At 43.9% G+C, this 23,435-nt stretch overlaps 1 protein-coding gene across 30 annotated transcripts in view; it reads left to right on the plus strand.

Moving 5' to 3' along the window:
* Dst (dystonin) overlaps window positions 1-23,435 on the plus strand; it is a 400,775-nt gene that overhangs the window by 168,173 nt on the left and 209,167 nt on the right. For 28 of the 30 annotated variants that reach the window (XM_006495666.4, XM_006495690.4, XM_006495691.4 and 25 more), the window contains one exon: window positions 10,182-10,243. In XM_006495666.4, the coding sequence (XP_006495729.1) occupies window positions 10,182-10,243 (62 nt within the window). Of the gene's footprint in view, window positions 1-1,078; window positions 1,313-10,181; window positions 10,244-12,567; window positions 13,369-23,435 lie in introns of those variants that run through there. The other 2 variants (XM_017314750.2, XM_006495679.3) reach the window with 2 other exon arrangements.

The following is a 23,435-nucleotide window of genomic DNA, read 5'->3' on the forward strand; positions in this document are numbered from 1 at the left end:
TATCCTGCTCAATGCTGTAATTTACTTACCTCCATCAGAGTGGGTAAGGACTATGCATGTATCTGCATTTGCTGTTATCGTTCTCATGAATTTACAGAAGCATGAAGTTTAATTTTGTGTTTGTCTTGGCAGCTGTAGTCTAGCAGTGTTGGGGTGTCTTTTCATGAGTATTTTCTGCCCCGTATTGCCGGAATGCATATGTGTGTGTGATTGCTTTAGAGTTACTGTTTGCATGCCTTTTCTTCGGGACTGGCTAGTTGATGTCCTTAAGTATCCGGGACTGATGATGCTGTTGCATTTGTAGGACAAGGTTCCTCATTTCTCGGCATTACAAGTGATGCTCTGGTTAAGTGAGAGTTTCATGTTTTTTGTTCTTACTTTCAAGATTAGGACTTCTGTTGTTTGACAATGAAAAAGACTTTAGAATGGAACTTAAGATCTTCAGGCTGTGGACTGTGGCAGTTTTGCCCCTCTTTCCCTCCCTCCCTCCCTCCCTCCCTCCCTCCCTCCTTCTCCCCCCCCCCTCCCTCTTCACCCTACTCTTTCCTTCCCTCCCCTGACTTCTGTTCCCCTCTGTTATATCATGCAGGATGGCCTCCAACCAGGAATCATAGGTGCGCACGGGGTATATGTAGGCTCTGGTTCCTAAAATTCTCAAGTTTACATATCACCCAACACAGAGATTTGCTTTGAAATTCAAGTGAACATACCATATGGAGTAATACATACAGAAACATTTGATGGTGTTCTGATGGTCATATTTCTCCCTGAAGATTATGTCTAGTGTATAAAGGCGAGCTTTCCAAGTCACATGTATGTAGCATGCCCTGAGCTAAGTCAGCTGGAGTTGCCTTTTACTATAAGGGTACCCTGCCTGCAGTGTTAGAAGACAACATTCAGTTGCTTCTGCTATAAAATCTGATATCCTCTATGTTACCTCCTTGTCCACTCTCAAAAATTAAAAAGAGGGAGGGAGGGGGAAGAAAGATGGAGGGCTCTCTTTAAAGAGACTTCTGATAGCTCCCTTCCTAAGAGAAATGAACAGTTTATCAGTAGCAGTTGCAAAGTACTCTGGCTTGCAAGTGTTTGTTTAAAAGGGGGTGTGGACTAGTTTCCATTGAAGTAGGAGTGTCTCGTCAGTGCTTTCCTTTCTGTGGAGAAAGCAGCATGCTGACACACCACACTTCCTAAGGGAGAGTTCAGGGCCCGTCTGCTCTGATTCCTGATTCCCGATTCCACAGAATGATGGGGCAGCTTGTGAGAAGCGGTCAGGACTGGAGCGCGCAGCTTGTGGGATTGATGTGCTGTATGGGTTAGTACGCGTCCTCGATGTCGTCGTCCCCCTGTCCCCCCCCACCCCACCCCACCCCCCCGCGCCCCCGCCCCCGCCCCCCTGCAGATCCTGGAATCTGGATAAGAAAGTTGTGCTACCTGCTTTGGCTGCCTGGGGAGAGCTGACAGACTGTGGGGTGCCTTGAGGAATGTGGGTAGAGTCTGGACTACTTTTTGACTTGCCTGAGAGAACTTCCCTGTGTATGGCTGTGCCTAGAATACCTCTGTGTGTGTAGCACTGGGATTTGCTGAGGGTGGCACTGAGCATAGTTAACTTCCATTGAACTTTACCGGGAACAGCGTGAGCGGTAATAACTGCTCTTTATGTGATTCTTTTTCCCCTTAAATTCTGTTGTTTGCACTTGGTGTTTTTTTATATTTTCAGCTACTTTGCATTCCATGAGGTGAATGTAAATGTGTGCTTCCATTTAAAATTGATTGTAAATAAGATCATTTTGACTGGAGAAATGCTATAAACTTGATTCAGTATAGTAACCGTGCAGTGCACACAACCAACAACCGGCTAATACACAGGAATGATGACAGCCCCTTTTTTGTCATAGCAACAGTGCCCTAAATATAAATCTCAGTGTTAAGGATCCCTGACTAAGATGAGGGAAAGTCGCCATGAGACTTGTAATTGGAAAATTAGGTGGTGTAATCTGGTACACTCCCTTTTGAAATACCGTGTACGGAAGGTGGCGAAATCTGCCGCCTTCCCAGGCTCAAGTTTTCCCCAACTGCAGGGTTGTTACTGAGGGTCTTGGAGCTGTTGTCCTGGTCCTGCTGCAGGACCCCTACTTGAGGGTCTCCTTGGCACTGTGTGACACTCCTGTAGGCTGATCGTGATAAACAGAAGGACTGGGTTGTTCTTAGAAGATGGCAGCATGTGTGACAGGTCACTAAGTGAGTTTCAGTCCTGTGCTTGTTAGTCAAGAGCTCCCAAGGTTTAGCATCACCCCCATTGTAGTGGCTATTCCTGGTTGTCAACTTGACAATATTTGGAATGAACTACAATCCGGAATTGGAAGGCTCACCAGTGACCCTTATCTGGAGGCTTGGAGATCCTTATCTGGATCTTGGTTTGAAGATCTTGAGCCATAGTGGCTATGGATTCCAGAAGATTGAATCTCCGAGTTAAGGAACACACCTTTAATCTGGGCTATGCCTTTCATCTGGGATTAAAGGTGTGGTGGAACACACCTTTAATCTGGGCTACACCTTTTGCTGGAGACAATATAAGGACATTGGAAGAAGGGAGTCTAGCTCTTGCTCTTGCTCCTTCGCCTGCTTGCTGCGTGAGACTGAGTAACTGCTAGATCCTTGGACTTCCATTCACAGCTGCGACTGAACCATTGTTGGGAATTGGGCTGCCGACTGTAAGTCATCAATAAATTCCTTTACTATTTAGAAATTATCCATAAGTTCTGTGACTCTAGAGAACCCTGACTAATACAGAAGTTGGTACCAGGAGTGGTTCTAGAGTAACAGAAGTACAAGGATGAATCTTTTAAAATACTGGAATTGGCTTGTTGATCCACCAGCACTTTCAAATATTGAAACCTCTCCAGATTCTCTCCCTCCTGGGAGCTCAGAGAATTTTGAAGACCCATGGTTGAAACTATATTCCGAACTTAAAGAAGCTAATGCCCTTGATTTTCTTAATGAATTAGGTGATTCAGTGCACAAAGCTTTCTACAAGATGGGGAAAAAATCGAAAAATGATTTTACTGGCTGGCTGCTCTTAGTATCTGTGGAAAAAATGATGAATGAAAGGAAGGAGTTGTGTGATAAAATCGAAAGGCTCCAGACACAAGTAAACGATCTAAAAGTTGCTAAGTGTGTCCTTGAGGAGAATCTTCTCTCTTGTAGCAATAGAGCTCAAGTTGCAGAAAATCAAACAGAAACTCTCATTGTAAGGTTGGCTGAACTACAGAGAAAATTCAAGTCTCAGCCTCAGAGTGTGTCGACAGTTAAAGTAAGGGCTCTAATTGGCAAAGAATGGGATCCTACAACATGGGACGGGGATGTGTGGGAAGACCATGTTGAAGCTGAGAATTTTGAATCCTCAGATTCTCAAGGGTTTGCCCCACCTGAGGAAGTAGTACCCTCAGCCCCACCTCTTGAAATAATGCCTTCCCCACATGAGGAAATTAATTTTGCAGAGTCTGCTCACGGCCCACCAATAGTTTCTTCTAGACCTGTAACCAGACTCAAAGCAAAACAGGCTCCTAGAGGGGAGGTAGAAAGTATAGTCCATGAGGAAATTCGCTACACTACTAAGGAGCTTAATGAGTTTGCTAATTCATTCAAGCAGAAACCTGGTGAATATGTGTGGGAATGGATTTTAAGGGTGTGGGATAAGGGTGGAAGGAACATAAAACTAGAGCAGGCTGAGTTTATTGACATGGGTCCTCTGAGTAGAGATTCTAGGTTTAATACGGAAGCTCGCATAGTTAAAAAAGGTGTCAAAAGTTTGTTTGAATGGTTGGCTGAGGTGTTTATCAAAAGATGGCCTACTGGAAATGACTTGGAGATGCCTGATATTCCGTGGCTTAGTGTTGATGAAGGGATTTTAAGACTTAGGGAAATTGCAATGCTAGAGTGGATATATTGTGTAAAGCATAATTGTCCACAATGGGAAGGTCCAGAAGATATGCCTTTCACCAGCTCTATAAGACGCAAATTGGTGAGAGGGGCACCAGCACATTTGAAGGGTTTTGTTCTTTCCCTTTTCCTTGTGCCAGATCTTAGCATTGGAGATGCTGCTGCTCAATTAGATGAATTAAATTCACTGGGTTTAGTTGGATCCCGAGGTAACAAGGGCCAGGTGGCAGCATTGAATCGCCGGAGACAAGGTGATCCTAGTTATTATAATGGACAGCGTAGACAAAAGAATGTTTATAATAACATACCCAGTAATGGTCAGCACAGGAGAGGTGAAATTTATAATGGCATGACTCGCTTGGACCTTTGGTACTGGCTAATCAATCATGGTGTTTCCAGGAATGAAATACATAGGAAGCCTACTGCATATTTGTTTGATCTGTATAAGCAGAAAAATTCTCAAACAAATGAAAGAAAGGCTACATTAGATCGTGGTAAACAGCAATCTCGGCCAGTGAATCAATTTCCAGACTTGAGACAGTTTGCAGATCCGGAACCCCTTGAATGAAGGGGTGGCCAGGTTCCTCTGAGGAAGGATCTTGATAAGACACTCAAAGGTTTTGCTGTTACCCTTTCTCCAGTTCTTCCCCAGAGGGACCTACGGCCTTTTACAAGGGTAACTGTACACTGGGGAAAAGGAAATAATCAGACTTTTCGGGGTCTGCTGGATACTGGTTCTGAGTTGACACTGATCCCAGGGGATCCCAAGAAACATTGTGGCCCTCCAGTTAAAGTAGGGGCTTATGGAGGGCAGGTGATTAATGGAGTTTTGACTGATGTCCGACTCACAGTAGGTCCAGTAGGTCCCCGGACACATCCTGTGGTGATTTCCCCAGTTCCAGAATGTATAATTGGGATAGATATACTCAGAAATTGGCAGAATTCTCATATTGGTTCCCTGAACTGTAGAGTGAGGGCTATTATGGTTGGAAAGGCCAAATGGAAGCCTTTAGAGTTGCCTCTGCCAAAGAAAATAGTGAATCAAAAACAGTATCGTATTCCTGGAGGCATTGCAGAAATTACTGCCACTATCAAGGACTTGAAAGACGCAGGGGTGGTGGTTCCCACCACATCTCCGTTTAACTCTCCTATCTGGCCAGTGCAGAAAACAGATGGATCATGGAGAATGACAGTTGATTACCGAAAACTAAATCAGGTAGTAACTCCAATTGCAGCTGCTGTACCAGATGTAGTTTCCTTACTTGAGCAAATTAACACATCTCCTGGCACCTGGTATGCGGCTATTGATCTGGCAAATGCCTTCTTCTCAGTACCTGTCCATAAGGACCACCAGAAGCAATTTGCTTTCAGTTGGCAAGGCCAACAGTATACCTTCACAGTTTTGCCTCAAGGATATATTAACTCTCCTGCCCTGTGTCATAATTTAGTTAGAAGGGATCTTGATCGTTTGGATCTTCCACAAAATATCACATTGGTGCACTATATTGATGACATTATGCTGATTGGACCAAGTGAGCAGGAAGTAGCAACCACTTTGGACTCATTGGTAACACATATGCGTATCAGAGGATGGGAAATAAATCCAACCAAAATTCAAGGACCATCTACCTCAGTGAAATTCTTAGGAGTCCAGTGGTGTGGGGCATGCAGAGATATTCCTTCTAAGGTGAAAGATAAGTTATTGCACCTGGCCCCTCCTACAACCAAGAAAGAAGCACAACGTTTAGTGGGTCTATTTGGATTCTGGAGACAACACATCCCTCACTTGGGTGTGTTACTTAGGCCTATTTACCAAGTGACTCGGAAAGCTGCTAGCTTTGTGTGGGGCCTGGAACAGGAGAAGGCCCTTCAACAGGTCCAGGCTGCTGTGCAGGCTGCTCTACCACTTGGACCATATGACCCAGCAGACCCGATGGTACTTGAGGTGTCTGTGGCTGATAGAGATGCTGTTTGGAGCCTCTGGCAGGCCCCTGTAGGTGAATCACAGAAAAGGCCTTTGGGATTTTGGAGCAAAGCTCTACCATCATCTGCAGACAACTATTCTCCCTTTGAAAAACAGCTCTTGGCCTGCTATTGGGCCTTAGTGGAAACTGAACGTCTGACAATAGGACACCAAGTCACTATGCGACCTGAACTACCCATCATGAGCTGGGTACTATCAGACCCTGCAAGTCATAAAGTGGGACGTGCACAGCAGCAGTCTATTATCAAATGGAAGTGGTATATACGTGATCGGGCCAGAGCAGGTCCTGAAGGCACAAGCAAGTTACATGAAGAAGTTGCTCAAATGCCTATGGTTTCTACTCCTGTTACAATGCCATCTGCTGCCAAGCATGCACCTATAGCCTCATGGGGTGTTCCCTATGATCAACTGACCGAAGAGGAGAAGACTAGAGCCTGGTTTACTGATGGCTCTGCACGTTATGCAGGCACCACCCAGAAGTGGACAGCTGCAGCATTACAACCCCTTTCTGGGACAACCTTGAAAGACACAGGTGAAGGGAAATCTTCACAGTGGGCAGAACTTCGGGCAGTACACATGGTATTACAGTTTGTTTGCAAGAAGAAATGGCCAGATGTACGATTATACACTGACTCATGGGCTGTAGCCAATGGATTGGCTGGATGGTCAGGGACTTGGAAAGATCACAATTGGAAAATTGGTGAGAAAGACATCTGGGGAAGAAGTATGTGGATAGATCTCTCCAAATGGGCAAAGGATGTGAAGATATTTGTGTCCCATGTAAATGCTCACCAAAAGGTGACTTCAGCTGAGGAGGAGTTCAATAATCAAGTGGATAAGATGACCCGTTCTGTGGACAATCAGCCTCTCTCCCCAGCCATCCCTGTCATTGCTCAATGGGCACATGAACAAAGTGGCCATGGTGGTCGAGATGGAGGTTATGCTTGGGCCCAGCAACATGGGCTTCCACTCACCAAGGCTGACCTGGCTACAGCTGCTGCTGATTGCCAGATCTGCCAACAGCAGAAACCAACACTGAGCCCCAGATATGGCACCATTCCTCGAGGTGACCAGCCAGCAACCTGGTGGCAGGTTGACTACATTGGACCACTTCCTTCGTGGAAAGGACAGCGTTTTGTTCTTACTGGAGTAGATACTTATTCTGGTTATGGATTTGCCTTTCCTGCACGTAATGCCTCTGCTAAAACCACCATTCACGGACTGACAGAATGCCTCATCTATCGTCATGGTATTCCACACAGTATTGCTTCTGACCAAGGAACTCATTTCACAGCCAGAGAAGTACGACAGTGGGCCCAGGATCATGGAATTCACTGGTCTTACCACGTTCCCCATCATCCTGAAGCAGCTGGGCTGATAGAAAGATGGAATGGCCTTTTGAAGACGCAGTTACAGCGCCAATTAGGTGGTAACAGCTTGGAAGGCTGGGGCAGAGTTCTTCAGAAGGCAGTATATGCTTTGAATCAGCGCTCGATATATGGTACAGTTTCACCCATAGCCAGGATTCATGGGTCCAGGAATCAAGGGGTGGAAAACGGAATAGTTCCACTTACTATCACTCCTAGTGACCCTCTAGGAAAATTTTTGCTTCCTGTCCCCATAACTCTAGGTTCTGCTGGCTTAGAAGTTTTGGCTCCAGAGAGGGGAGTGCTCCTACCAGGAGCTACAACAAACATTTCATTGAACTGGAAGCTCAGACTTCCCCCTGGTCATTTTGGGCTTCTAATGCCCTTAAACCAACAGGCTAAAAAAGGAATAACAGTGTTAGGAGGGGTGATAGATCCAGATTACCATGGGGAAATTGGATTACCTCTTCACAATGGTGGTAAGCAAGATTATGTCTGGAGTGCAGGAGATCCCTTAGGGCGTCTCTTAGTACTACCATGTCCTGTGATTAAAGTCAATGGGAAACTACAACAGCCTAATCCAAGCAGGATGACAAAGGACGCAGACCCATCAGGAATGAAGGTATGGGTCAATCCTCCAGGAAAAGAGCCAAGACCTGCTGAGGTGCTGGCTGAAGGTGAAGGAAATACAGAATGGGTAGTAGAGGAAGGTAGTTATAAATACCAATTAAGGCCACGTAACCAGTTGCAGAAACGAGGATTATAAAGTAATATGAATGCCCATTGTAAATTTACTAATGCGTTTGCGATTGTACGAGGGATAGTTATATCATGTTAGGCGTATTTACAACCTTGTTATTGTTTCATGTGAACATGAGATATTATTTGTGTCAAGTTGACAAGGGGTGGATTGTAGTGGCTATTCCTGGTTGTCAACTTGACAATATTTGGAATGAACTACAATCCGGAATTGGAAGGCTCACCAGTGACCCTTATCTGGAGGCTTGGAGATCCTTATCTGGATCTTGGTTTGAAGATCTTGAGCCATAGTGGCTATGGATTCCAGAAGATTGAATCTCCGAGTTAAGGAACACACCTTTAATCTGGGCTATGCCTTTCATCTGGGATTAAAGGTGTGGTGGAACACACCTTTAATCTGGGCTACACCTTCTGCTGGAGACAATATAAGGACATTGGAAGAAGGGAGTCTAGCTCTTGCTCTTGCTCCTTCGCCTGCTTGCTGCGTGAGACTGAGTTAACTGCTAGATCCTTGGACTTCCATTCACAGCTGCGACTGAACCATTGTTGGGAATTGGGCTGCCGACTGTAAGTCATCAATAAATTCCTTTACTATTTAGAAATTATCCATAAGTTCTGTGACTCTAGAGAACCCTGACTAATACACCCATCTACAGTGGCTCTTCTTCACCTCATGGAAGGTTTCGTTTTCATGAGGTCCCATTTATTGATTGTTGATCTTAATAATAGGCAGTAACTACACTATCTACCGGTGTTCTGTTCAGAAAGCTGTCTCCTGTGCCAGTGCATTCAAGGTTGTCCCTTACTTTCTCTTCTGTCAGGGTCAGTGTGTCTGCTTTTATATTGAGGTCTTTGGTCCACCTGGGCTTGAGTTTGTGTAGGGCGTTAAGTGTGGGTTTGTTTGCATTCTTCTGCATGCAGTCATCCAGTTTGACCTGCACCGTTTGTTGAAGATGTTGTCTTTTTCCCAGAGTGTATTTCTGGCTTCTCTGTCAAAAATCAGGTGCCCGTGTGTATGGATCTATGTCTGGCTCTTCAGTTTGATTCCATGGATCGATGTGTCTGTTTTTATACCAATGCCAAACGTTTTTTTAAGAATTACTATAGCTCCATAGTACAACTTGAAATCAGGAATGGTGAAACCTCTGGCCGTTTTTTGTTTCTTTGTTTGTTTGTTTTTATTGTTCAGGATTGTTTTAGCTATCTTGGGTGTTCGTTCTTCCACATTAAGTTGAAAATTGTCCTTTCCAACTCTATAAAGAACTATGTTGGGATTTTGATGGGGATTGTGTTGACTCTGATGATTCCTTTTGTTTGGACAGTTATTTGCAGATGATATAATAGTATACATAAATCACCCTGAAGATTTCACTGGGGAACTCCTGCAGCTGATAAATACTTTCAGCAAAGTAGCTGGATACAAGATTAACTTTAAAAACAATCAGTAACTCTCGTATATACAAAAGACACATGAACTGATAAAGAAATTGGGGGAGGTACCCCTTTCACCATAGCCTCAAATTACAGAATCTCTCAGGGTATCTCTAACCACACAAGTGAAAGATTTGATGATGATAAAACTTCCAGGCTCTGAAGAAAGAAATCAAAGAAGATATCAGAAGACAGATGCTCATGGGATCTGTAGTAGGATTTTATAGGTAGCATTAACATAACAATACAACATAATAATGTCATCTGCAGATGACCATGACTTGACTTATCTCTTTCTGCTGTGTATCCCCTTGATGTCTTCATTTGTCTTACTGCTCTCGCTAAGACTCCAAGTAGTCTATTGATACAGAGAGTGTTGACATCCAAGTCTTGTTCCTGACTCTAGTGGAGTTGCTTTGTGCTTCTCTCCATTTAATTTGATGTAAGACAACCGTTTGGAGGCAGTGCTGTGGTAGGTGGTAGCGGCTGGGCAGCAGGCACAGCAGCAGGGAGAGGTGAGCCCTTAGGGCAAGCCCATGGTGCTTCCTTCCCTACGGATGGCTCAGGCGATGGGTGTTAGTGACCCTGGACACACAGGAGGAGATCCTCCGAACAGTCCAGTTTTGTTAACTTCAAGACATGGAGCATCCTGTGCATGGGTCATACCAACCTTATTTTATGTTTGTTTGTTTGTTTTCCAGATGAGCGGGACAAAGTTCAAAAGAAAACATTTACAAAATGGATAAATCAGCATCTCATGAAGGTGAGTCGCTCGCTCGCTCACTCGCTCACTCTCGTGCTGGAGCAGCTTTGAACGCTCTGGTGCACGGGCAGAGCTATGGATGCCACACACCACTAACCAGTGTCAACTGCACACACACTGAGGCACTTACTTACGTTATGCTTTTGTTGTCATAGCGGAGGGCGTGTGACTTGTGGGTAATGATGGTGGAGGTGAGAAGGTACCCCTGACAGGTGTGTTTCGTGACATTAGTGCAAGCGCTTTTTATTGGTCTCAAAAAGGAATCTATCATACATGCGCAGGCACATGCACGGGCGTACACGCTCAGGGGTGGGGGGAACACACACACACACACACACACACACACACACACATTTGGACTCAGAAAAGCTGCTGTCTGGCACAAACCGTTTCTCTCAAGATTCCTGTTCTGCACTCAGAGGTTTGTATTTTTTTGTTTGGATAGCAGAGGTTTGGGTGAGAATGGGATTGGATATTGGAGAAAAGCTGGGAATAGTTTTATTTGTGCCCAAGGATTATGTTTGCATTGCTGTGAGAAAGAGCTGTGGCTCTTAGATTAATATTATTTGTGTGCTGTGTCACCTTGAGAATTTGATAGACGCTCTCTAGAAAAGTACATAGGATTTTCCTTATCGTTCTATTGTTGGATTCTAGTGAGGCCCATGTGGTTTTACAGCTAACTGTTGGTCACTTTTTCTCCCTGTATTTTTGTAAGGACCTCTGAAATTCCAGTAGGGAACCCTTCTGGGTGGAAAGACTTTTTTCCGGTTAAACGAGCATACAGTACAAGGCAAGAACAGTGTAAGATATGATTTTAGCCAGGTATAGTGGTGCTTACCTTTGAACCCCACTACTCATGAGGCAGAGGCAGGCAGATCTCTATAAATTTTAGGTCACTGTCATCTACATTGTGAGATCCAGGCCAGCTACGGCTCCATTGTGAGACACCATTTCAAACACAAAAATGATTTTAATGTCAGGAACATATCTGAATTATCTGAGTGATACCCCAGTCTCTGCCTCCTCTACATTACCTAGCAGCATCCTGTGCCAAACTCTGATGGTCATGTACAGAGAGAGAGAGAGAGAGAGAGAGAGAGAGAGAGAGAGAGAGAGAGAAGAAGAAGAAGAAGAAGGAGGAGGAGGAAGAGAGAGAGAGAGAGAGAGAGAGAGAGAGAGAGAGAGAGAGAGAGAGAGAGAGAGAGTGTCACTTATTCTCTACTCGAGAGTCGCTTTTGATAGGAAACCTGCTGCGTTGAGAAGAGCTGGACGTTGAAACCTGAGGTGTCTGTGAGGAGATGCACCACAGGTTGATGCAGGAGGCCAGGAGTTTTACCTGCCGTCTTCTAGGCCTTTGGTTCACCCTGCATGTATCAGGCACTGGGACTTTTTCCACAAGATAGGGCAGTGATGAGCTGTAATCAGGTTTATGGTATGGGACTTTTGAGTGTAAGTTCCAAGAGGGTTTTCTGTCTTAGTTACTTTCCTATTATTGTAATAAGACACTACGACCAAGGCTGCTTATAAAAGAAAGCATTTAATTTGTATCTATCTTAGGGTTTCAGTTTATGACTATCATGGCAGAGAGGCTTCATGTTGGAGTAGTAGCTGAGAGCTTACATCTTGAAAAACAACTGGGAAGGTAGAAGAGGGGAGGGAGAGCAAGCATACTACACTCAAAGCCTGCTCCCAGTGACATCCCTCCTTCAGTAAGGCTAGACCTCCTAATCCTTCCCAAATAGTTCCACCAACTGGGAACCAAGTACTCAAACACATGAGCCTATGGCTGCCATTCTGACCCACAGTTTTCTGTCTCAGAGTGACTGCCATGGAAGCAGCTGGTGCCCCTGTGACCACTGTTGGCCTCAGCCTTCATCAGTGTGGTGACCTGGGGATGGGCAAGGGCGTAGGGTATTGGTTTTCCCAAATGTTCTTGAACACACATAGCTGTGGTACCTTCCATGTTGGTAGTCAAGTCACACCAGAGAGAAGCACAAAGACAGCTATCAAGAGGGCCATAAGACTAGCAGCAGACATTTGCAGGAGCCCGTGTGGGCCTGGCCTGTTACACTGCGCTGCTCATTTAATAGATAGTTTATAAGCTAGATGATTACATATAACAATATTTTACTAGAAGCATCCAAATATTAGTTATGTATTTTGTAGACTCATCCTTTTTTTTTTTTTTTTTTTTTTGGTTTTTTTCAAGACAGGGTTTCTCTGTGTAGCCCTGGCTGACCTGGAACTCACTTTGTAGACCAGGTTGGCCTCGAACTCAGAAATCTGCCTGCCTCTGCCTCCTAAGTGCTGGGATTAAAGGCGTGCGCCACCACGCCCGGCTTTGTAGACTCTTACTTAAGTCCCATATCATTATGTCTGTCTAGAACGTGCATTCTGTGTGTAATCACATTGTGTACATTGAGTCATTCACCTCTAGAGATAACCCTCTGACATGGCTTAGACGGCCGGGTTCACATATGTGACCTTTAGGGTTAGATAGATCTCCAGGGTTCAGACTTTTCTTTTACCTGGAATAGCTCCTGGTATAGTTAATGCTCAGCTCTTCTATAGATATAAAATGAAAGTCTCAAAGATTGAAGGCTTAATTATGCTAATTATAATAATGGGTAAGAAAATAACTATTTTACATAAAACAGCCAGTAAACTGATGCCCCGAGTAGCTGCTTCATGCTGTAAGAGCAGACTAGTTTATTCCGAGGAGTCCATTAGAGGCCAGGATTTTAAATTAACTCTTGGTTGGGGCATATAGTTCAATGGTTGAGTGCCTGTTGAGCATGCACAAGACCTTGGGCTCAATCTCAAGCATCCAAACAAAACAAAATTAAGTTAAAATTATCTCCTATTTAATGTAGAGTCACATTAGGGAGGTAGGAAGCTGGAATGTGGCCTTGGCTGACTCCTACCTCCGCTGGCTGCTTGTGTGCTTGTGGGGTGACTTAGGAGCAGCTCATGCTGGGCTCCTCTCAGAGCTCTGAGAAGCATGAACTCAAGCTGCTGGGATCACACTTCAGTCATCAGGGCAACCCTGCTGCCCTCCACCCCCATCCCCACCCTACCCCTGCCGGACTTCTGTTCTTGTCTAGAAGTCACAACAGTATCCTGAGGTAAGGAAAAGCAAATATCCACAAACATTCCGGGACACTTAAGTCCAGGCCGTTTGCCTCCCTCTATCCCCTCTGTCTGGTCCACCTAAGATTTGATGAGAGGGGGATGGTGTGTGGGGCAGTGAACCTGTTTCTGTCACTGGAGCGAATGCTGTTTTAGTTGGACATGTGGTCATAACTCAGTTAGTGGGAACTATAAAATAAGAATATGCAGTTTTTGGTGAGAAAAATGTTAATTCTGAGAAAATAGTCCTGTGTTGAATTTCTTCTCTCTTGGCTAGAAATGTTGACTATATTCTAGGTGAAACTGAAGTGGGGTCAGGGAGGCCCTGCGTCCTTCTTGCTTTCTTCAGTCCCTTTAAATTAGGGGAGGGGTTATATAAAAATCAGACCATGTTATTTAAGTGTTACGGGAAGGCAGACATTAAAAACAAGGCCTCAGAAGTTCAGGACATGGAGGAAGTAAGCAGGGTGGCGGTGCTTCACTCAGCACCTGTACCATGGCACCCAAGTGTGAAACATTTTTTTTTTCCTTAAGATGTTTGGTGGTGTTTTAAAAATATAATGTTTTCTGGAAAAAGTAACTTAGTTCACTGTTCTATTGCTGTGAAGGGACACTATGACCAAGGCAACTCGTAAGGGAAAGCATTTACTTAGGGGCTGGCTTACAATTTTGGAGGCTTAGTCTAATATCATGGTAGGGAGCATGGTGCTAGATAGGCATGATGCTGGAGGAGTAACTTAGGACGGTATCTTGACCCACAAACAGAGAGAGAGGGAGGGAGATGTGGAGGGAGGAAGACAGACAGAGGACACACAGACAGACAGGGTCTGGCATGGTCTTTTAAAACCTTAAAGCCCACTCTTAGTGACACACTTCCTCCAACAGGGCCACACCCACTTCCAGACCACACCTCCTAATCCTTCTAATCCTTCCAAATAGTTCCACTCCCTGATGGCTAAGCATTCAAATATACAAGCCTATAGGGGCCATTCTTTTTCAAACCACCACAGTAATTTTCCTTAGCTTGATTTTTTTTTTTTTTAAAGATTTATTTATTATATGGAAGTACACTGCAGCTGTCTTCAGACACTCCAGAAGAGGGCGTCAGATCCTGTTACAGATGGTTGTGAGCCACCATGTGGTTGCTGGGATTTGAACTTCAGACCTTCGGAAAAGCAGTCGGGTGCTCTTACCCACTGAGCCATCTCACCAGCCCCCTGATTTTTTTTTTAATATTTATGAAAACTAAAATTTCTTCTTGTTGAAAGTTAACTAGGCAGAAGAGGTGAGGCATGCTTGCTGGGGCCCATCACCTCTTCCTTTCCCTTTCTGGCTTGTATTTTAGAGTTCTCACGCCCCACTGCGTGGATGACTTCCCGCTGCACACTGACTCTTCTGTCAAGAGTGCCTCCTCTGATTTACCATCCTTTCAGATACTTTAAGGAACAAAAATCTCTCAGCACATTCCTGTCTGCTGTCTTTGTTTACTGTGGGAGTCATGTGGTGGGAACATTTATCCGTGCTTTAGCATAACTTAAACCGCAGCATTGTAACATGACTGAAATGGTTGCTCCTGAAAACACCGTGGCTTTATTTAGCCACGTTACCTGGAGAATTGTTTTAAAATGCAGTTTCTGGGGTCCACAGCACTTATGGATAACCATCCTGTCTAGGGCTCTCAGTGTTTCTATAAGCCGGAGGTCATAAATACCTACTTGTTATTACTGGTTACATTCACATGCAAGTCCTTTTGACATGCTGCTGCTTAGGAGCTCACGGGGCAGTAATCTGAGAAAGGGCACCAAAGATTCAAGCACCATGGGGGTCATCTCTGCCTGTGGTGTGTGGAAGGGTAGGGCCCAGGAAGAAGGAAGCTCTTTATCCTTGAGGTACTGTAACAGTTACCAGAGGTGTCCCTTTACATGTGGACCTAACCCAGAAGTGCAGAGGTGTCTCAGAGGGTTGGTCTAAGGGGTAACAGTTTTTCAGAAGATGAGCCTGCAGCAGTCCATGCAGTGTTTTTCTCTGTATAGGATGGACCTTACTCTAGTTATCAAGGAATCAGGGTCTTCAGCATCCATCAGTAAAAGCAGTGGTTCTCAACCTTCCTAATGCTACAGCCCTTTAATATGGTTCCTCACATTGTGGTGACCCTCCACTGTGAAAGTATTTTCATTGATACTTCATAACTAATTTTACTATCGTTATGAATTGTAATATAATAGCTGATAAGCAAGATATCTGATATATTACCTATAAATGGGGTTGGACCCACAACTTGAAAGTCCCTGGGTTTAAATTGTTTATTCCAAAGTATTGTGTGAATGATGCTAATTATGATGACTTTTCAAAATTTTGCTGATGAATAATTTATTGGCTTATCTGGAGAAGAACACCAAGATTCCAGTGTGGGACCACTCCCTGTTTGTTTGTCCATGCTGGGCTCCTGCATGGGAGACAGCCAAGTGGCTCTCCTTTCTCATTCCCCAGCTTGTCTCTGGAGGGCTCAATTCAGTCCCGCCGGAATGTTAGTGACTTTGTGGTTCCACTGAAGTAGTCAATTTATGTTTTGTTTTCTGATTGGCTGAGGAAGAGTACAGGGTTACAGGGTTGGGGCATTGTTTCATCATGTTCTTGAATATCTCTCAGGACAGAGATATTTTTCAGTTACTGACTTTATAAAGGCCCAATGAAAATAACTGCAGTGTTTTGATTCTTAAGACCTATAAATGAGATTATCTCCAATACCTTTGCCTCCTAAATGTCAGGTGCCCCAGACTCATTGGGAAGACTGTTAAATAGATGAGGTTGGGGGCTGGAGAGATGGCTCGGCAGTTAAGAGCACTGACTGCCCTTCCAGAGGTCGTGAGTTCAAATCCCAGCAGCCACATGATGGCTCAACCATGTGTAATGAGATTGGATGCCCTCTTCTGTTGTGTTTGGAGACAGCTACAGTGTACTTACATATAATAAATACATAAATAAATCTTTAAAAAAACTAGATGGGGTCCTCAGCAGCTTCTGTGTCACCATTCTAGGATGGAGCCTAAAATTTAGTTCTTTTAGCAAGTTGCTGAACGTCCGTTTCTGATCAAATGCTGAAGCTGTTGAGCTGGAACCATGTTTAAGAACTTCCCATGGATCAATATATGAGCGACCATATGAATGTAGAACATTCATGAGAGCACATGGATATGTGTGCTTGTTCACAGGTGTGCAAGGGCCAGAGCGCCATGCTGAGTCTTTTATTCTCTTGCTCTCTCTTCCATACTATCCCATCATGATTCTTGATTTTGAAATATATTCAGTAACTGCACACAGGTAAACACATTTGGCACATCTGGTAAGTATTTTCATTTATAAAATATAGCTATGAGACATGATTCTATTATTCTATTCTGTTAGAGTTGTTTCTTATAACTATATTTTATTGAATTCCAGCAGCATAGGTATACAGTTGTCCGTGTGGCGCTTTAACCACATAATTACCAATATATCAATCATAGTTGCGTCTAGCGTGGGTTGAGACCACACACCAGGTCAGTTATTCACACTTTCCTGTATTTCATTCTCACAGCGGCCGCTGTAGACACAGCATGGTTACTCTTACCACTGTGTTACAGAGATCCCATAATTTCCCAAGGTTTAACAGTAGTCATCAATAGGGCAGTGTGGAAAAATTAGGCGAAGAGGTTACACAGTGTCCAAGGGCTGAAGAGACGCCTAAGGAAAAATGTAAAAATTTTAAGCTAGGTCTTTTGTTCTTTTTTCCATGCTAAATACTTTAGGATAGAGTTGGAGTTGAGAGACCAAAGCTACGGAGAGAATGGTGTGGTGCCATTTGGACAACCTGTTTGCCCTTACTAACAGGAATTGATATTTAAGTCATTCTTTTTGTGGGAGTTTCACTTAAGGGAGGTAGGTTGAGTGGTTTTTTGGGGGAACTGTTAGAAGCCCAAAGCATAAAATTCAGAAACAAGTCTTACAAGTCAGAGTTTTCCGAATAATCAAAATTAGCACTTTTATGATTGTCAGAGACACGTGGAAGAACATGAAAACAGGTCCAAGAACATGGGGATTCAGAACTCTAAATATGTTTTATAATGAGGATGTTGATGGGATAGCATGACAGAGAGCAGTCAATGAAAACACCCAACTCCTCTGACTCTTACATATGTGTGAGTAAGCATCCACACTCACATGTATGCTCCACACTCATATACATGCACAAGTACACGCATGTATGTGCGTAACACTGGGGCACTATTTACCCAAGCTGAACTTTTGTTAACGTTACCTTATTTTGTCTGTCACTGACCCTTGTAAAATATTCATTGATTTTTGTTTTACCTGCGGGAATGCTAAACCTGCCTGTATGATGCATAAGCAGCACTTGCATGCAGTTCCATCAGACACCTGAAGAGGGAGTCACATCTCCTGGAGCTGTAATTGCAAATGGTGGTGAGCCTCTGGATAGGTGCTGGAGTTGAACCTGCGTCCTCTACTAGAGCAGCCAGTACTCTTAGCCATTTAGCCGTCCTTTTAGCCCCAGTGTATATTCTTTAAAATAATAATCTGAACCGTTGGAAGAAAACTTACATATGTCATGGCTCTTTGCCTCTGGACACTTGAAAGTGTGTGTGAATTCATCTTTGTAGCCACACAGCTAACCAACTATGTACATTTCCATTGGTGTCATATGTGATGATTATATGCCAGTTCTGTTGGCTGAACCTTCATAGCATTTTCTTATAAGGCAGGATCCTGGCCAGGGTTGCCAATGTGCTTCATTACTGCCCTTTAACATACCTTCATCAGAAAGTTCACTCAGTGACTTCCCTTAATCAGAAACAGTTGCATAGCCTTTGTATAGACTTACCACACTGAACATTTCTGAAACATATACAATGTAGTTTTGTGGCAAGGGACAAAGAGAAGACAGATGGCTTAATCAGTATCTGTGTAGGCCTGCTCAGTCTGCTGTATTCTTGTGGCCTCAGCGTCACAGACCTAAGCCCTGTGAGGGGGACAACGTGGGCTAAAAGTATATCCACGTTACACTCTGCTGTGCTCAGGCTCAGCCCCTGGCTATGCGCCCACTGAGTAGTCAGTGTCTGTGCACGTAAATGCTGCCTTCTGGCAGGAAGTCCCTGGGTACTGCTTCTCTGCTACAAATAGGTTTATAGCATGGGAAATTAGTTTATTGCAAAACATATTTTGAACTTAATTTTATCTTATGACACAGAAATTATCTCTTTCTTTTTTGGACATTAGGGTGATGTAAGCCCCTTTAAATGAGTATAATATTTGTAGACTACTGTTTTAAACTAAGAGCATCAACTCCTCCCTCCAACCCCCCCATAATTTCGTCAGAAAATTTTAGTTCATTTCCATTGTGTATTATTTTCTGTTTCCTGATGTCTTGTTCTCACCATTACCACCACTCTTGCTGGGTGGCAGATGCTGCACTGGTCAGTAGGCAGAAAACATGTCACCCCTTCTTTGTTTTACCGTGAGGAAACTGAGGCTCATGGGAAAAGACAAGTGTGTCATCTGTGAGACACAGACATAGCTGACGTGTACTCGGCTCTTACGACTCGATGAGTATCTCTGTGAGGCCATGACTTCTGTTTGCATTCTTCTTTAGTCAATGCACTCTGCAAGAATATAGAGATACAGATGCAAGTCTGCAAAGAAGCCAGGCAGCATTCCTGAAGGGCAGAGTTTTAACTAAAGATCAGTAATGACCAAGACATTTTCAAAGAGGAAAAGCAAATTACACTTTGACCAGTGGCATTAACCTAAAGCCCACTCCATCAGAGGTGTGTGCATTCTGTGGTTGGTAAACTGAAGCCGACTTAGCATCCAAGCTGCCAGAGGACAGCTGCACTGCTGGGTCATCATAACAATGATATATAACAATATAACCCCCGGCACTGAGCAGAGGGTTGGAATGTCAGATAAGCTGCTGTTTCCTTCCACCGCACTAATGAACCTCTTACTTAACCAGTGAGGGTGAAAACAAGTTAATCCCCCTATATCGAGTTTATGATGTAGAACCATTTCAACAGGGCAGGGTGAGGTTGGCTTGGGGGAGGCAGCAGAGACTGCTGGGAAAAGAGTTGGTGATGCATTTCTTCTTCCTCTTCTTTTTTTATTTTTTAAGATTTATTTATTTTATGTATTTGAGTATATGAGTACATTGTAGCTGCCTTCAGACACACCAGAAGAGGGTATCGGATCCCATTACAGATGGTTGTGAGCCACCATTTGGTAGCTGGAAATTGAACTCAGGACCTCTGGAGTCAGAGCTTGACTTTAGAGAAGCCAGTGCTCTAAACCACTGAGCCATCTCTCCACCCTTCCTTCTTTTAAAGCTGAAAAGACACATTTTAGACTGACTCTCTCTCTCTCTCTCTCTCCCCCCCCCCTGTGCATGCATGCGCGTGTGTGTGTGTGTGTGTGTGTGTGTGTACATTTCACACTAGTCACCTTTTTGTTGCTCTAACAAAATTCCCTAGAAAAACAATTTAAAGGAATTCAGACTTGTGTCAAAGCAGAAACATTTTGATGGGAGGGAGTGGGGGGAAAAGGCTGCCTACGTCATGTCAATCATGGAGAAGAAGGGTGGGGGGCAGAACACAGGAGAAAATGGGGTTAGGGACAGGATAAACCCTTCAAAGATTTTCTTATATTTCCTATAGCCAGGCCTGGCCTCCTGATGGGCTATTTAGCCTTGAATTCAGATCGTAGCCTTTAGGAGCCATTCAATTCTCAATAGTACTCAGATCCCATTACAGATGGTTGTGAGCCTCCATGTGGTTGCTGGGAATTGAACTCAGAATCTCTGGAAGAGCATTCAGTGCTCTTAACCACTGAACCATCTCTCCAGCCCTTGAATAGTGCTTTTAAAGCCCTATTATCTTGGCATTCTTGTTTGTAGTTTAAAAAAGAGAAACTTTTGGGGCTGGAGAGATGGCTCAGTGGTTAAGAGCACTGACTGCTCTTCTGAAGGTCCTGAGTTCAAATCCCAGCAACCACATGGTGGCTCACAACCATCTGAAATGAGATCTGACGCCCTCTCCTGGTGTGTCTGAATACAGCTACAGTGTACTTTGGATATAATAATAAATAAATCTTAAGAGAGAGAAACTTTTAATATGATGCCAAAATTTGTTATATGTTTTGTTCCTTCCTGAATATGACATCTTTCATATATGAATGGGAGCTTTCATAAGTCATTTCTTTCAATGAGTAAAATGAATACTTGGTTTATGAACTCAGTCCTATAGAATGCATATTTAATGGATAGAATGTTTTATAGATGTTAAGAACTTAGGTCCTGGGAGCAAGAATACACACACTAGGGAAGAAGAGGTGGTCCAGTAAAGTGGTCCAGTTGAAAGAGACACACGTCTAGGGGGTTTGTGAGGATGCTACTTTTAAAAAAATATTTTTTATTGTGTCTGTGTGTGTACATGTGTGTGTGTTGGGAGAACTCTGCTGCTAAGGTCACAGTACCCCATGAGTGGATGGCTTTCTGAGCTCCACACAAGATGAGGGACTCTCTTTCTCGGGGGTGGAGGGGGAGCTTCCCTGTATCTGTCTGTGTCTGGAGAGTGTCCCTGAACACAGGTAGTTGACCTTGTCTGAAAAGTGACCTTGTTCAGAACTCTCTGCAGGGCTGTGCAACTCAGCACACACGGCCAGCTCTGGCTTCCAGCCCGCATGATAATAAAGTGCTGTATTATAGCCAATCAGCCTGCCCTGCTCCCTTGATGTTAGAACCAATTAGCCCTTTCCACCCATACCTCTAAAAAAGCCCTTCTATGCCTTATTCCTGAAACAGTACACTTGTTCTGCTACCTCAGTCTCTGGGGCTCCTTCTGCCATACCATGACTGTCTGAATCTGTCCCTTTTGTCTCTGCTCTCTTCTATCCTCACAGGTTGGTGGCCTTAAGTCTCTCAGGGGAAGGGGAGGCCTTGTGTGTGTGTGTGTGTGTGTGTGTGTGTGTGTGTGTGTGTGTGTGTATGCCCGTGAACATGTGCAGTGGGTACAGAAGCCAGAAGAAGGTGGCACATCTTCTATACCTGCATTTCCAGGTGTTTTCTGAGCCATCCAACATGATTGCTGGAAACTCAACTGTGGTCCACTGCAAAACCAGTGTGTACTCTTAACTGCTGAGCCATCTCTCCCAGTCCCTGTGATGGTATTTCTTAGATGGAGTGACAGAGAGACCACACCCTTCTTTAGTTCAGTGCTGAAATTCTTTTTATTTCTATCCTAGATTTATCTACTTTATTTTAGGCATGTGAGCATTTAGCCTGCATGTATATGCACGGGCACCACATGCATGCAGTGCCCACAGGAGGGAGCTTCTGTCTTTGGCTCAGAGATAATGAGGTCTGAGAGGAAAGCAGTGCGTCTCTTGGCTTGGCTGCATTCGGTCCCTGCTGCTGAGTGCACCTGTCCTGATTTGCCTCCACTGTTGCCAGCCTTAAACGTATCTTCTTTAACTTACACTGTTAACTGAAGAACTCTGCCTCTCTAGGAATCCTCTAGCCTCAGCTGCCAGACTGGGGATGCTCAGGCATCCCACCTCAGGCTGAGGCACTACTAGGTTCTCATTCCAGTGTGTAGTCAGTTGTTGGACTTGACAAATTGTATAAGCCAATCTGGTAAATTCCTTCCATAATAAATATGTGTATCTATTTTGTTCCCCTAGAAAATGCTAATTAATACAGGCCTCCTCTTCTTATCTCTGAAGATTCAGGTTTCCCAGCCTCACTGTACTTCTTGGTCTGTCCCTTAGCATTGCCCTCCTGGACAGGGTCCAGGGTTACTCCGTCTCCTCCTGAGACTTTCTTCCCTAGGGTTCATGTTGAATTCACACAGGGTCTTGGAATTGGTAGTAACAGTGAGGGGAACCTAACTCATCTATCCTAGTTTCTGAATAATGGCATACTACAGTGTCCAGCCTGAAAGCAAATCTCTGGTGGAACTTCAGACACAGCAAGAAGCAAAGGCACCATGGGTTAGAAGGCACCATCAGCATAGCCACCTGTGCTGCGTGGGCCCTAGTAGTCTGTTTTATAAGCTGCTGTCTACTTCCGTGTAACACCTCTCCTCACTGTAACCCAGAAAAGGTGGTACAGTGTAGTAGTAATGAATACAGTTTCTGGATCCAGGCCTCTCTAGACCAATGGTTCTCACCCTGTGGTCCGAGACCCCTTTGGAGATAGAAAGGCCCTTTCATAGGGACCACATATCAGAAATGGTGCATTTCAGATTTTTACATTGCAATTCGTAACAGTAGCAAAATTACAGTTAGGAAGTAGCAATGAAATAATTTTATGATTGGAGGTCACAGCATTAGGAAGGCTGAGAACCTGAGAACCACTGCTCTAGACAGTTCTTGTGGTGTGATTTTGAGCTTTTTGTATATATTCATCGTGTCATCTGTAAAACAGATTAAAAACAGTGTCTTCTTACTAGAATTTTAAAAGATGAATGAAAATAATACAAATAAGAATTTGAACCAAGTGTCTGGTATATAGTAAGGTTTTACACACACACACACACACACACACAATTACACTGCAACGTTCCCTTTACCTATAGATTTTCAAGGTGATTTGTTCATAAGCTTTAGACTTGTCTATTTTCACAACAATGGCAGCTGTGATCCTAACTTTTTTTTTAATGGATTGCAATGAGTATTGTTGCTTAAATATTGAACTAGGAGATGGTTCATAATCTCCAGCTGTGGTGCTTTTGGATACAACAGTAAGTAATGCATACCAGTTCAGTGGGGGATTCCAGATCAAGAAAGTGATTTCTAGCAGAAGATGGCCTAGTTGGCCATCACTGGGAAGAGAGGCCCCTTGGTATTACAAAATTATATGCTTCAGTTCAGGGGAACGCCAGGGCCAAGAAGTGTGAGTGGGTCGGTAGGGGAGTAGTGTGGGGGGAGGGTATAGGGAACTTTCGAGATAGCATTTGAAATGTATATAAAGAAAATATCTAATAAAAAAAAATTCAAGAATCAGAAAAAAAAAAAA

Source organism: Mus musculus, chromosome 1, assembly GCF_000001635.26.
Source record: "Mus musculus strain C57BL/6J chromosome 1, GRCm38.p6 C57BL/6J".
Taxonomy (NCBI): domain Eukaryota; kingdom Metazoa; phylum Chordata; class Mammalia; order Rodentia; family Muridae; genus Mus; species Mus musculus.